Source organism: Heptranchias perlo, chromosome 20 (genome assembly GCF_035084215.1).
Source record: "Heptranchias perlo isolate sHepPer1 chromosome 20, sHepPer1.hap1, whole genome shotgun sequence".
In the NCBI taxonomy this organism is placed as follows: domain Eukaryota; kingdom Metazoa; phylum Chordata; class Chondrichthyes; order Hexanchiformes; family Hexanchidae; genus Heptranchias; species Heptranchias perlo.
In genome coordinates this window covers 52312511-52328187 of record NC_090344.1, presented here as the reverse complement: position 1 = coordinate 52328187, position 15677 = coordinate 52312511, and the positions used below count along the sequence as shown (strand labels likewise).

The window sequence follows — 15677 nt, the reverse complement described above, 5'->3', positions numbered from 1 at the left end:
TTACTGGCCTAGTAATCCAGAGGCCTGGATTAGAATATTTAATCCTGTCGTGGCAGCTGGGGAATTTAAATTCAGTTAATCAAAATAAAATCTGGAATAAAAAGGTAGTATCAGTAGTGCTGACCATGATACTACCGGATTGTTGTAAAAACCCATCTGGTTCACTAATGTCCTTTAGGGAAGGAAACCTGCCGTCCTTACCCGGTCTGGCCTATATATGACTCCAGATCCACAGCAATGTAGTTGATTCTTAACTGCCCTCTGAAGTACACGCAGTTGTACAATCCTGCTACAAAAAGACATAATAATAAAACTAGATGGATAGAATCATAGAAATCATAGAAATTTTACAGCACAGAAGGAGGCCATTCGGCCCATCGTGTCCGCGCCGGCTGAGAAACGAGCCACTCAGCCTAATCCCACTTTCCCGCATTTGGTCCGTAGCCCTGCAGGTCACGGCTCTTCAGGTGCACATCCACGTATTTTTTAATGAGTTGAGGGTTTCTGCCTCTACCACCCTCTCAGGCAGTGAGTTCCAGACCCCCACCACCCTCTGGGTGAAAATATTTTTCCTCCTTTCCGCTCTAATCCTTCGACCAATCACTTTAAATCTATGCCCCCTGGTTATTGACACCTCCGCTAAGGGAAATAGGTCCTCCCTATCCACTCTATCTGGGCCCCTCATAATTTTGCACACCTCAATCAAATCACCCCTCAGCCTCCTCTGTTCCAAGGAAAACAACCCCAGCCTATCCAATCTGTCATCAGAGCTAAAATTCTCTAGTCCTGGCAACATCCTCTGCACCCTCTCTACTGCAATTACATCCTTCCAGCAATGTGGTGACCAGAACTGTGCGTAGTACTCAAGCTGTGGCTTAACCAGTGTTTTATACAGATCCAGCATAACCTCCCTGCTTTTATATTCTATGCCTCGGCTAATAAAGGAAAGCATTCCATATGCCTTCTTAACCACCTTATCTACCTGTCCTGCTACCTTCAGGGATTTGTGGACATGCACTTCAAGGTCCCTCACTTCTTCCACACCTCTCAGTATCCTCCCATTTATTGTGTATTCCCTTGCCTTGTTTGCTCTCCCCAAATGCATTACCTCACACTTCTCTGGATTGAACTCTACTTGCCACTTTTCTGCCCATCTGACCAGTTCATTGATATCTTTCTGCAGTCTACAGCTTTTCTCCTCACGATCAACCACACGGCCTATCTTTGTGTCATCCGCAAATTTCTTAATCATGCCCCCAATGTTTAAGTCCAAATCGTTAATGTACACCACAAAAAGCAAAGGACCTAGTACCGAGCCCTGCGGCACCCCACTGGAAACAGCCTTCCAGTCGCAAAAACACCTGTCGACCATTACCCTTTGCTTCCTGTCACTGAGCCAATTTTGGATTCAATTTGCCACATTCCCTTGGATCCCATGGGCCTTTACTTTTTTGACCAATCTGCCACATGGGACCTTATCAAAAGCCTTACCAAAATCTATATAGACTACATCAATTGCGCTACCCTCATCGATCCTCCTTGTCACCTCCTCGAAAAATTAAATCAAGTTAGTCAGATCACACCCGGCTTTGGACCATTAGGTACCGGACACTACTAAGGCAAACCAAGCCCAATCGACCCTGCAAAGTCCTCCCCACTAACATCTGGGGACTTGTGCCAAAATTGGGAGAGCTGTCCGACAGACTAGTCAAGCAACAGCCTAACATAGCCATACACACAGAATCATACCTTTCTTAGAATTATAGAAAATAGGAGCAAGAGTAGGCCATTCGGCCCTTCGGCCTCCTCCTGTGATCTCCGCCATCACAGAAGCCAGGCTTCAGCCAGTTCGATTCACTCCACGTGATCACAAGAAACGGCTGTGTGCACTGGATACAGCAAAGGCTATGGGCCCCAACAACATCCCGGCTGTAATGCTGAAGACTTGTGTTCCAGAACTAACCGCGCCTCTAGCCAAACTGTTCCTGTGCAGCTACAACACTGGCATCCACCTGACAATGTGGAAAATTGCCCAGGTATGTCCTGTCCACAAAAAGCAGGACAAATCCAATCTGGCCAATTACCGCCCCATCAGTCCACTCTCGATCATCAGCAAAGTGAAGGAAGGTGTCATCGACAATGCTATCAAAAGGCACTTACTCACCAATAACCTGCTCACCGATGCTCAGTTTGGGTTCCGCCAGGACCACTCGGCTCCAGACCTCATTGCAGCCTTGTTCCAAACATGGACAAAAGAGCTGAATTCCAGAGGTGAGGTGAGAGTGACTGCCCTTGACATCAAGGCAGCATTTGACCGAGTGTGGCACCAAGGAGCCCTAGTAAAATTGAAGTCAATGGGAATCGGGGAAAACTCTTCAGTGGCTGGAGTCATACCTAGCACAAAGGAAGATGGTAGTGGTTGTTGGAGGCCAATCATCTCAGCCCCAGGACATTGCTGCAGGAGTTCCTCAGGGCAGTGTCCGAGGCTCAACCATCTTCAGCTGCTTCTTCAATGACCTTCCCTCCATCATAAGGTCAGAAATGGGGATGTTCGCTGATGATTGCAGTGTTCAGTTCCATTTGCAACCCATCAGATAATGAAGCAGTCCGTGCCCACATGAAGCAAGACCTGGACAACATCCAGGCTTGAGCTCATAAGTGGCAAGTAACATTCGTGCCAGACAAGTGCCAGGCAATGACCATCTCCATCAAGAGAGAGTCTAACCACCTCCCCTTGACATTCAACGGCATTACCATCGCCGAATCCCCCACCATCAACATCCTGGGGGTCACCATTGACCAGAAACTTAACGGGACCAGCCACATAACTACTGTGGCTACAAGAGCAGGTCAGAGGCTGGGTATTCTGCGGTGAGTGACTCACCTCTTGACTCCCCGAAGCCTTTCCACCATCTACAAGGCACAAGTCAGGAGTGTGATGGCTGCAGTGTGTACCATCCAAAGGATGCACTGCAGCAACTCGCCAAGGCTTCTTCGACAGCACCTCCCAAACCCGCGACCTCTACCACCTAGAAGGGCAAGGGCAGCAGGCACATGGGAACAACACCACCTGCACGTTACCCTGCAAGTCACACACCATCCTGACTTGGAAATATATTGCCGTTCCTTCGTCGTCGCTGGGTCAAGATCCTGGAACTCCCTTCCTAACAACACTGTGGGAGAACCTTCACCAAACAGACTGCAGCGGTTCAAGAAGGCGGCTCACCACCACCTTCTCAAGGGCAATTAGGGATGGGCAATAAATGCCGGCCTCGCCAGCAATGCCCACATCCCATGAACGAATAAAAAAAATGAATTCTCATCAGCAAAACAAAGTAAACATTAACAATCATAGAATCATACAGCACAGGAGGAGGCAGTTCGGCCCTTCGTGGCTGTGCCGGCTCTATGAAAGAGCTATCCAATTAGTCCCACTCCTCCGCGCTCTCCCCATAGCCCGACAATTTTTTTCTTTTCAAGTATTTATCCAATTCCCTTTTGAAAGTTAGGATTGAATCTGCTTCCACCGCCCTTTCAGGCAGCGCATTCCAGATCATAAAAAAAAATTATGGAAACATTTCTCATCTGGCCTCTGGTTCTTTTGCCAATTACCTTCGGTCTGTGTCCTCTGGCTCCAGACCATTCGGCCACTGGAAGCAGTCCCGCCATTCTATTCTAATGGACAAATGTAAGGAATCTTCCAACACCAGGTTATAGTCCAACAGTTTTATTTGAAAATCACAAGCTTTCGGAGATTATCTCCTTCGTCAGATTCTAATGGATCAATCGAACACTTTACTCTCAGGCCACAGCCATGTCTTCCAGCAATCTTCAGCCACGAACTCACATCCCATCATTTCGCTCAGTAAACATTGTAATAAAACAAATCAATCAATAATCGATCGAAGCTCCACACACACACACAGTGAATCAATAATCGATCAAAGCTCCACACACACACCCACAGTGAATCAATAATCGATCAAAGCTCCACACACACTCCCACAGTGAATCAATAATCGATCAAAGCTCCACACACACTCCCACAGTGAATCAATAATCGATCAAAGCTCCACACACACCCATAGTGAATCAATAATCGATCAAAGCTCCACACACACACACAGTGAATCAATAATCGATCAAAGCTCCACACACACACCCACAGTGAATCAATAATCGATCAAAGCTCCACACACACACCCACAGTGAATCAATAATCGATCAAAGCTCCACACACACTCCCACAGTGAATCAATAATCGATCAAAGCTCCACACACACCCACAGTGAATCAATAATCGATCAAAGCTCCACACACACCCACAGTGAATCAATAATCGATCAAAGCTCCACACACACACCCACAGTGAATCAATAATCGATCAAAGCTCCACACACACACCCACAGTGAATCAATAATCGATCAAAGCTCCACACACACACCCACAGTGAATCAATAATCGATCAAAGCTCCACACACACACCCACAGTGAATCAATAATCGATCAAAGCTCCACACACACACCCACAGTGAATCAATAATCGATCAAAGCTCCACACACACTCCCACAGTGAATCAATAATCGATCAAAGCTCCACACACACACCCACAGTGAATCAATAATCGATCAAAGCTCCACACACACACCCACAGTGAATCAATAATCGATCAAAGCTCCACACACACTCCCACAGTGAATCAATAATCGATCAAAGCTCCACACACACCCACAGTGAATCAATAATCGATCAAAGCTCCACACACACCCACAGTGAATCAATAATCGATCAAAGCTCCACACACACACCCACAGTGAATCAATAATCGATCAAAGCTCCACACACACACCCACAGTGAATCAATAATCGATCAAAGCTCCACACACACTCCCACAGTGAATCAATAATCGATCAAAGCTCCACACACACACCCACAGTGAATCAATAATCGATCAAAGCTCCACACACACACCCACAGTGAATCAATAATCGATCAAAGCTCCACACACACTCCCACAGTGAATCAATAATCGATCAAAGCTCCACACACACACTGACCGAAGACAACTTCTTGTCGAGCAGGGTGCGCGTGCGCGTGCGCGGCGGTTACGGTTTAAATCCCCCGCGGCGGTTGGTCGCGCGCAAGCGGCCTGTCAACACGGCGAAAGCCTCGCATTGTCCTGGCGGCATCTTTCCGGGAGTGGCACGGGAGGCCAGGGGCTCGCTCGCTCGTTCGGGTTGTTTTTTCTAGCGCGGATAGGATTCAGCGCCGCCGCCATGAGCAAAAGGAAAGCGCCGCAGGAGACTCAAAATGAGGGAATCACCGACTTCCTGATCGGTAATGGGGCCGGGGCCGGAGCCGGAGCCGGAGCCGGGCGGCCTAACGCTGCCTGTATCTCTGTACCTGTGTGTGTGGGAGAGGGAGAGATGTTGGTCATAAATATTATAGAATTAATGGCAGTCCTTCCTCAGACCTGTGTGGGCCCGCCCAGCGGTTAAAGGGAGTCCTGGTGTGTCGCCTGGCATCTCTCTCCCTCTATCGCTTGTGTTTAAACGGCTTTACCTGGTACATTTACACCGTGGAAAATATGGCCTGTCAATAGCGGATTCTGACCACTAACCCCTTAGCCTAAAGCCTAATTCATGCGGTGTCCATAGAGGATTCTAACCCGAACTAACCTTTTAACCTCAACCCCCACTCCTAATTCTTAAACCTTAAATCATGAGGTGTTAATCGCGCGATGCATTTGCCTATAGTCACTTCCTTACTGAAATCCTAGGATCCAACCTTCAAGATGCAGCTAGGGTTTGGAGGGGAAATGCAAGGTGTTTTCCTGAATGAGTGAGCGACAGTGAGAATGAATGGCCTCCTCCTCTGTTTTTGACTGCTATCATGTTCACCTATGTTTAAAAATTTCTAAACTGAGATTGATAGATTTTGTGAGGTGAGGATGTTAAGGGTTACGGAACCAGGTTGGATAGATGAAGTTAAGATACAGATCAGGCATGATCTAATTGAATGGCGGAACATACTTGAGGGGCTGAATGGCCTACTGCTCCTATGCCCCGTTTGTATATTCAGGTGGACATAAAAGATCTCGTGGTACTATTCGAAGAAGAGCAGGAAAATTTTCCCAGGGTCCGAGCCAACATTTATACATCAACCAATATCACCCAACAGGTTAACTGGCCATTTATCTCATTGCAGTTTGTGGGATCGTATTATGTGCTAATTGACAGCGATGTTTGCCTACATAGCAACAGTAACTGAACTTCAAAAATGATTCATTGGCTGTGAAGCATTTTGAGACATGCTGAGGATGTGAGAGGCATGTCTTCTTTCTGTGAGCTCTTGGCAGCAATGCCAATAATAAAGTATAACCGAGGGCACACATTTATCATTTATAATTCAGATACATATGGTTTGTTTTGACAGCTGTATTTAGAGTCATAGAGTTATACAGCACGGATAGAGGCCCTTCGGCCCATCGTGTCCGCGCCGGCCATCAGCCCTGTCTACTCTAATCCCATATTCCAGCATTTGGTCCGTTGCCTTGTATGCTATGGCATTTCAAGTGCTCATCCAAATGCTTCTTGAATGTTGTGAATATTTATTGGTTTGTAATGATCAAAAATCTCTGTCAACCAGTGTAGTCAGTAGGATTTTAGTAATCGGGAGGGTTGGCAACACCAGTGGAATATTAGGAATGCAATTTATGATCAAAGAGTGAAATGGACTGAAAACTGATTGCAACACAAGTATTCTTAAGAGTGAGATACGTAAAAATTTTAAACCAAATGAGTGAGAGTTGACAAGTCTGTAAAAGACCTTCTGATCGAAATGGTACAGTTAACACTTCCCTGACCGTGAGCCAGTTACACACTACTTTTACCAACGGACTCCATATGGGAAACTGTACAAAAGCCCTTCTTAACATTTTATAAGTTGCATAGGCATTCTCGTACTCAGTACAAGAGAGCTGGTTTTCTGTAAAAGAGCAGACCTGTTGATTTTATTTAGGGAACATAGAAATTAATGTTTTTTTTTGTTATTTGTTCATGGGATGTGGGTGTCGCTGGCAAGGCCATCATTTATTGCCCATCCCTAATTGCCCTTGAGAAGGTGGTGGTGAGCTGCCTTCTTGAACCACTGCAGTCTGTTTGGTGAAGGTTCTCCCACAGTGCTGTTAGGAAGGGAGTTCCAGGATTTTGACCCAGTGATGATGAAGGAACGGCGATATATTTCCAAGTCGGGATGGTGTGTGACTTGGAGGGGAACGTGCAGGTGGTGTTGTTCCCATGTGCCTGCTGCCCTTGTCTGTCTAGGTGGTAGAGGTCGCGGGTTTGGGAGGTGCTGTCGAAGAAGCCTTGGCGAGATGCTGCAGTGCATCTGTGGATGGTACACACTGCAGCCACAGTGAGCCGGTGCTGAAGGGAGTGAATGTTTAGGGTGGTGGATGAAGTGCCAAACAAGCGGGCTGCTTTGTCCTGGATGGTGTTGAGCTTCTTGAGTGTTGTTGGAGCTGCACTCGTCCAGTCAGGTGGAGAGTATTTCATCACACTCCTGACTTGTGCCTTGTAGATGGTAGAAAGGCTTTGGGGAGTCAGGAGGTGAGTCACTCACTGCTGAATACCCAGCCTCTAACCTGCATTTGCAGCCACTGTATTTATGTGGCTGATCCAGTTAATTTTCTGGTCAGTGGTGACCCCCAGGATGTTGATGGTGGGGTATTCGGCTATGGTAATGCCGTTGAATATCAAAGGGAGGTGGTTAGACTCTCTCTTGTTGGAGATGGTCATTGCCTGGCACTTGTCTGGTGCGAACGTTACTTGCCACTTACCAGCCCAAGCCTGGATGTTGTCCAGGTCTTGCTGCATGCGGGCTCGGACTGCTTCAATATCTGAGGGGTTGCGAATGGAACTGAACGCTGCAATCATCAGCGAATATCCCCATTTCTGACCTTATGACGGAAGGAAGGTCATTGATGAAGCAGCTGAAGATGGTTGGGCCTGGGACACTGCCCTGAGGAACTCCTGCAGCAATGTCCTGGGGCTGAGATGGTTGGCCTCCAACAACCACTACCATCTTTGTGCTAGGTATGGCTCCAGCCACTGGAGAGTTTTCTCCCTAATTCCCATTGACTTCAATTTTACAAGGGCTCCTTGGTGCCACACTCGGTCAAATGCTGCCTTGATGTCAAGGGCAGTCACTCTCACCTCACCTCTGGAATTCAACTCTTTTGTCCATGTTTGGATCAAAGCTGCATTGAGGTCTGGAGCCGAGTGGTTCTGGCGGAACCCAAACTAAGCATCGGCGAGCAGGTTATTGGTGAGTCAGTGCCGCTTGATAGCACTGTCGACGACACCTTCCATCACTTTGCTGATGATTGAGAGAAGACTGATGGGGTGGTAGTTGGCCGGATTGGATTTGTCCTGCTTTTTGTGGACAGGACATACCTGGGCAATTTTCTACATTGTCTGGTAGATGCCAGTGTTGTAGCTGTACTGGAACAGTTTGGCTAGAGGTGCGGCTGGTTCTGGAGCACACGTCTTCAGCACTACAGCCGGGATGTTGTCGGGACCCGTAGCCTTTGCTGTATCCAGTGCACTCAGCCGTTTCTTGATATCACGTGGAGTGAATCGAATTGGCTGAAGACTGGCTTCTGTGACGGTGGGGATATCGGGAGGAGGCTGAGATGGATCATCCACTCGGCACTTCTGGCTGAAGATGGTTGCAAACACTTCAGCTTTGTCTTTTGCACTCACGTGCTGGACTCTGCCATCATTGATGATGGGGATGTTCACGGAGCCTCCTCCTCCTGTTAGTTGTTTAATTGTCCGCCATCCATTCACGACTGGATGTGGCAGGACTGCAGAGCTTTGATCTGATCCATTGGTTGTGGAATTGCTTAGCTGTGTCCATAGCATGTTGCTTCTGCTGTTTAACATGCATGTAGTCCTGTGTTGTAGTTTCACCAGGTTGGCACCTCATTTTTAGGTATGCTTGGTGCTGCTCCTGTCATGCTCTTCTACACTCCTCATTGAACCAGGGTTGATCCCCCTGGCTTGTTGGTAATGGTAGAGTGAGGAATATGCCAGGCCATGAGGTTACAGATTGTGCTGGAATACAATTCTGCTGCTGCTGATGGCCCACAGCACCTCATGAATGCCCAGTTTTGAGCCGCTAGATCGGTTCTAAATCTATCCCATTTAGCACGGAGGTAGTGCCACACAACATGTTGGATGGTGTCCTCAGTGTGAAGACGGGACTTAGTCTCCACAAGGTCTGTGCGGTGGTCACTCCTACCAGTACTGTCATGGACAGATGCATCTGTGACAGGTGGATTGGTGAGGACGAGGTCAAATGGGTTTTACCCTCGTGTTGGTTCTCTCACCACCTGCTGCAGGCCCAGTCTGGCAGCTATGTCCTTCAGGATTCGGCCAGCTCGGTCAGTAGTGATTCTACAGAGCCAGTCTTGGTGATGGATATTGAAGTCCCCCACCCAGAGTACATTCTAAGCCCTTGTCACCCTTAGTGCTTCCTCCAAGTGGTGCTCAATATGGAGGAGGACTGATTCATCAGCTGAGGGAGGACGGTAGGTGGTAATCAGCAGGAGGTTTCCTTGCCCATGTTTGACCTGATGTCTTGAGACTTCATGGGGCCCAGAGTCAATATTGAGGACTCCCAAGGCCACACCGTCCTGACTGTTTACCTCTGTTGGATCTGTCCTGCCGGTGGGACAGGACATACCCAGGGATGGTGATGGCTGGGTCTGGGATGTTGGCTGAAAGGTATGATTCTGTGAGAATGGCTATGTCAGGCTGTTGCTTGACTAGTTTGTGGGACAGCTCTCCCAATTTTGGCCTGTCCCCAGATGTTAGTGAGGAGGACTTTGCAGGATCGACTGGGCTTGGTTTGCCTTTGTCGTGTTTGGTGCCTAGTGGTCTGATGCGGGGTGGTCCATCTGGTTTTATTCTTATTATGACTTTCTGTTGTAGAAATGTTGCAGTCGACTTTGAAGGGTGATGGTGTCTTAATTTTATGCATTTTTGTCTCCCTACCAGCCTCCCGATAAAAGTTTAGTGTAGGAGACTTGTTCAAGATACCCAACACTACTGTGCCATGTTTGGCTAAAAGGCACATTGTGTGTGAGGTGAGGTGCACGAGTTTAATAAGCTCAATGAGCCCACGTAACGTATATAAAAGCTGACACTGGGATGCATTATTCAGGTGCTAATGGGTAAATCTACAGACAAACAGGGGGAAGGTGTTTGGTATTGTATAGAATCACTCCATACCCACTAAAAGGCAAAAGGCTCCACTTGTTTAGTTAAACAATCATGGTCAAGAAATGAAGTAATGCAGTTTAGAAGAATGAGAGGTGATCTCATTGAATCATATAAGATTCTGAGAGGGCTTGACAGGGTAGATGCTGAGAGGCTGTTTCTCCTAGCTGGAGAGTCTAGAACTAGGGGGCATAGTCTCAGCATAAGGGGTTGGCTATTTAAGACTGAGATGAGGAGGAATTTCTTCACTGAGGGTTGTGAATCTTTGAACATCCACAGCCCTCTGGGGTAGAGAATTCCGGTTATTGAGTATATTCAAGACTGAGATTGATAGATTTTTGGAGTCTAAGGTAATTAAGGGATATGGGGATCGGGCGGGAGAGTGGAGTTGAGATTGAAGATCAGCCATGATCTGATTGAATGGCGGAGCAGGCTCGAGGGGCTGTATGGCCTACTGCTGCTCCTATTTCTTATGTAAGAGACTGCACCAGGCTTGCACAAATGCAAGGAAAAATTGTAATTCAACATATTGGGATAGCTATAGAATGCAACAAAGGGATACAAAGACAGTAGTGAGATGCAAAAAGGAATATGAAAAAAAACTTGCAACCAAAATCAAAGCTAACAGCAAAAGAGAAAGAAAGTGATAATGGGCAGTGTGGGCTCAATAAAGACAGATGCAGGTGAGACTATAGTGGACAATAAGGAAATGGCAGACTTGTTAAATGAGTACTTTGTATCCGTTTTCACGGTGGAGAAAGAGGTACAAGGGAACCTAAAAATAAGTCCAGGGGAAGAACTTAGTGGATTTAATATAGGTTTTAAAAAATGGTACTCGCCTTGGTTCTGTAACACTTAATACCCTTTCCACAAAGTGCAATCCTTTCATGCCATGGACCAGCTATCAGGAAAAACTGGAGAAACTGAGGCCCTTTATCCTTGAAAGCAGATGACTGAAAGGAAACCGAATTTTAAAAAAATATACCACATATTAAACAATGTAGATGAGGTTAATCAGGACCACTACTTCAGGATATCAGAACAGAAGGCATGAGTTAAAACCAATGAAAGGAACGTTTGGGACTGGTGTCAGGAAAATCTTCTTTAGGCAAAGAATGGTGAACAATTGGAAATGGTCTGCTGATTAGTGTAGTGGAGACAAAGCCTGAAATTTGTTGAAAATGACTGTTAAATGATGTGATGGGAAATATAAGAATCATACAATGATTACAGCACAGAAGGAGGCCCGTTGAGCCCGTCCTGACTCTCCAAGAGCAATCCAGCTAGTCCCACTTCCCTGCCCTTTCCCCATAAGCCTGCAAATTTTTTTCCTTCAAGTACTTATCCAGTTCCCTTTTGAAAGCCACATTTTTGTAAGCTTTATTCTGAATGGTTGTTAAGATGGGTTGAATGGCTTCCTTCATCTGTATTTATTGAATGCTCCTTTTGAAAATGCTTGCCTACAACATGAATTGTCTGAACCGTACCTTATCCTTTCATTTTTGCAGAGCTGGCTAACTTTGAAAGGAATGTGAACCGAGCAATGCACAAGTACAATGCATACAGGTAAATCCCAGGAGAGGCAGCTTTGATGTTTGTAAGAACCCAGTAAGAAGATTCTTTTGCAATTGCTGTTCAGGGTCTCCGATTTGATGTTGGTCCACTCAGTAAACCTCAATTTGACACCCCATTAGGAGGTGCCTCCAAAATAAAAACAGAAAATGCTGGCAACACTCAGCAGATCAGGCAGCATCTGTGGAGAGAGAAACAGAGTTAACATTTCAAGTCGATGACCTTTGTCCGACTCTGACGAGAGGTTATCGACCTGAAACGCTAACTCTGTTTCCTTCTCCACAGATGCTGCCTGACCTGCTGAGTGTTTCCAGCATTTTCTGTTTTAAATTTCAGATTTCCAGCATCCGCGGTATTTTTGCTCATGAGATGACTTTGGTTGGATCGAGCATGAATTGTCATCCTTGCCACTCGTCGTGTCCCAGACCAAAAATGTTAGTAATGATCTGGACACAAGCAGTGGATACCAATGTGAACAACATGTAGCCAGACTGAATACAGATCTAACCTAGGTTTGTCTCATTTTATTTGGAAAGTCAAGCTGTATATAGGTATTTAATTCTGATTTTGTTGGGCTGCAAATGAGATTATTTTTTTAACTAATTGTATGCGCTGTACTCTTTTTCAGTATGTTATTGTGGTATATCTGATTTCTACTTGAGACTCCTTTAGTTATAGAGAACCCATGTAAAACATCTTTCCATAGTAATGTCATATAGAGGCTTTCTGTTCTACTAATTACGGATAGTTACTACAAAATGCAGGCATTTCAAGCAGTCATTTTTCTTTTTATTATCTTTCTGGTAGGAAAGCAGCTTCAGTTATTGCAAAGTACCCAACAAAGATCAAGAGCGGTGCAGAAGCTAAAAAGCTGGTAAGCATTTTCATGTTTTTAAAACATTTTTGTAACTTTTTAAAAATGCTTTAAACCTGAAATGTATTTATTTTGCCTAATCTTAGCAATACTTAAATGACCTCAATTGCAAGGTGGAGTGCTGCACTATTGGAGGTGCCGTCTTTTGTATGAGACGTTATACCGAAGCCCCGTCTGCCCTCTTGGGTGGAAAAAGATCCAATGGCACTATTCGAAAAAGAGCAGGGGAGTTCTCCCGGTGTCCTGTCCAACATTTATCCCTCGACGTCACTAAAACAGATGATTCAGTTATTATCACTTTGCTGTATGCAAATCAGTATCACGTTTCCTACATTACAACAGTGACTACACTTCAAAAGTACTTCATTGGCTGTAAAGTGCTTTGGGATGTCCTGAGGTCGTGAAAGGTGCTATATAAATGCAAGTTTACCTTTTTTTTTCATGATGTCACCACATTTGTTTACTGTGCCATACCAAACAGTACAAGCACTCTGTGTGAGGCTCTGTAATCAGCTGTGAGGAGTTGTATGAAGGTGGGCTGGGTTGACTTGTTCAGTTTTTGTTTCATTTCCCTGTTTGAGAAAGTACTTGAGCTCCACCAGCATATCTTCCAAATTACTTGGAGGAGATTTTGAACTTGACCATGGTGTGCTGGAATAAATGCTACGAATACAGTGCTACAAACCATGATCCACCCCTTTACCCCTTTCCAATCTGCATCTTTTTCCAAATGTGCAAATTACAGGCTTCAACTTCCTGTAGTTGTAAGTGCATTAAGTGTTTACGTGTGTTGGAATAATTTGTTTGGCATTCTAGCTTTAAGTAAGCACCTGTTGTATTTGTACTATCTAAGAGAACACGTTGTTAGCTCTTTTTGTAAATATTATTTCCAACACTTTTTTAGGAAGGAGTCGGTGACAGGATTGCAAAGAAGATTGATGAGTTTCTAGCGACGGGGAAGCTGCAAAAACTGGAAAAGGTACAGTGTGGATTTATAGTCACTTGACCCATTCAGAGTTACAATTCACCTATTTAGTTTTATTGTAGGTTAATGGTAAGGGGTTGATTGATCCTTCACACCAAAATAAGAAATTATATCATAGTTCAAGAGATCACTATTGACTAAAAGAAATGATCTTCTGGCACTTTCACCACATGTTCTGATAGTGACACAATGATCATTATTCTGTTACTTTTGTTTACAAACCCTAAATGTCATGGAATTTGTAACAATGTGTTAATCTAATTAATTCTATCAGAACTTCAAACTGTGGAACTGCTATTATAAAAGATGTGATAACAGAACACTTGGAGGGCATTAATGGGATTGGACAAAGTCAGCATGGGTTTATGAAAGGGAGATCATGCTTAACAAATCTACTGGAGTTTTTTGAGGATGTAACTAGTAGAATAGATAGGGGAGAACCAGTGGATGTGGTGTACTTGGATTTTCAGAAGGCTTTTGATAAGGTCCCACACACGAGGTTAGTGTGCAAAGTTAAAGCACATGGGATTGGGGGAAATATACTAGCATGGATTGAGAATTGGTTGAGATACAGGAAACCGAGAGTAGGAATAAACGGGTCTTTTTCCGGGTGGCAGGCAGTGACTAGTGGGGTACCGCAGGGATCAGTGCTTGGGCCCCAGCTATTCACAATATATATCAATGATTTGAATGAGGGAACGGAATGTAACATTTCCAAGTTTGCAGACGACACAAAGCTGGGGTGGAGTGTGAGTTGTGAGGAGAATGCAAAGAGGCTCCAATGTGATTTAGACAAGTTGGGTGAATGGGCAAGAACATGGCAGATGCAGTATAACGTGGATAAATGTGAGGTTATCCACTTTGGTTGTAAAAACAGAAAGACAGATTATTATCTGAATGGTGATAGATTGGGAAAAGGGGAGGTGCAACGAGACCTGGGTGTCCTTGTACACCAGTCGCTGAAAGCGAGCATTCAGGTGCAGCAAGCAGTTAGGAAGGCGAATGGTATGTTGGCCTTCATTGCAAGAGGATTTGAGTACAGGAGCAGGGATGTCTTACTGCAGTTATACAGGGCCTTGGTGAGACCACATCTGGAGTATTGTGTGCAGTTTTGGTCTCCTTTTCTGAGGAAGGATGTCCTTGCCATGGAAGGAGTGCAACAAAGGTTTACCAGACTGATTCCTGGGATGGCGGGACTGACGTATGAGGAGAGATTGGGTCGACTAGGCCTATATTCACTAGAGTTTAGAAGAATGAGAGGTGATCTCATCGAAACATATAAAATTCTAACAGGACTAGACAGACTAGATGCAGGGAGGATGTTCCCGATGGCTGGGGAGTCCAGAACCAGGGGTCACAGTCTCAGGATACGGGGTATGACATTTAGAACTGAGATGAGGAGAAATTTCTTCACTCAGAGGGTGGTGAACCTGTGGAATTCTCTACCACAGAAGGCAGTGGAGGCCAAGTCATTAAATATATTCAAGAAGGAGCTAGATATATTTCTTAATGCTAAAGGGATCAAGGGATATGGGGAAAAAGCAGGAACAGGGTACTGAGTTAGACGATCAGCCATTATCATTTTGAATGGCGGAGCAGGCCCGAAGGGCCGAATGGCCTACCCTTGCTCCTATTTTCTATGTTTAACTGCGTGTGTCTCTGTCATCCATTGCTCCTACAATATTCTTTTAAGTCTTGGTGAAGTCCTACGTTACGGCCTTGGGTCTTCACTCTGCTTTCTCAATTAAAGAGAAACATAATTTTGGTCAGGCAACTACACTGCAAATTGTCATTTATGCTTAGAATGTAGAAGGTGTAAATACAAGTACAAGAATGGGAGTATCCCTTGCAAAGTGGGAATGTGTCTTGTACCTTCATTCAGGGACACTATTTTCAGGAGTAAATGATAACATACTCCATGTTCTTTTGAAAAACTCATTGAAATGGGTATACAGTT

At 45.3% G+C, this 15677-nt stretch overlaps 1 protein-coding gene across 1 annotated transcript in view; it reads left to right on the top strand.

Moving 5' to 3' along the window:
- Window positions 1-5115: 5115 nt before the first annotated feature.
- Window positions 5116-15677, top strand: part of polb (polymerase (DNA directed), beta) — a 152662-nt gene continuing 142100 nt past the window's right edge. Inside the window, exons 1-4 of the mRNA XM_068001382.1 lie at window positions 5116-5340; window positions 11798-11855; window positions 12669-12735; window positions 13640-13714. Of these exons, the coding sequence (XP_067857483.1) occupies window positions 5280-5340; window positions 11798-11855; window positions 12669-12735; window positions 13640-13714 (261 nt within the window). The 5' untranslated portion in view covers window positions 5116-5279. The remainder of the gene's footprint in view (window positions 5341-11797; window positions 11856-12668; window positions 12736-13639; window positions 13715-15677) is intronic.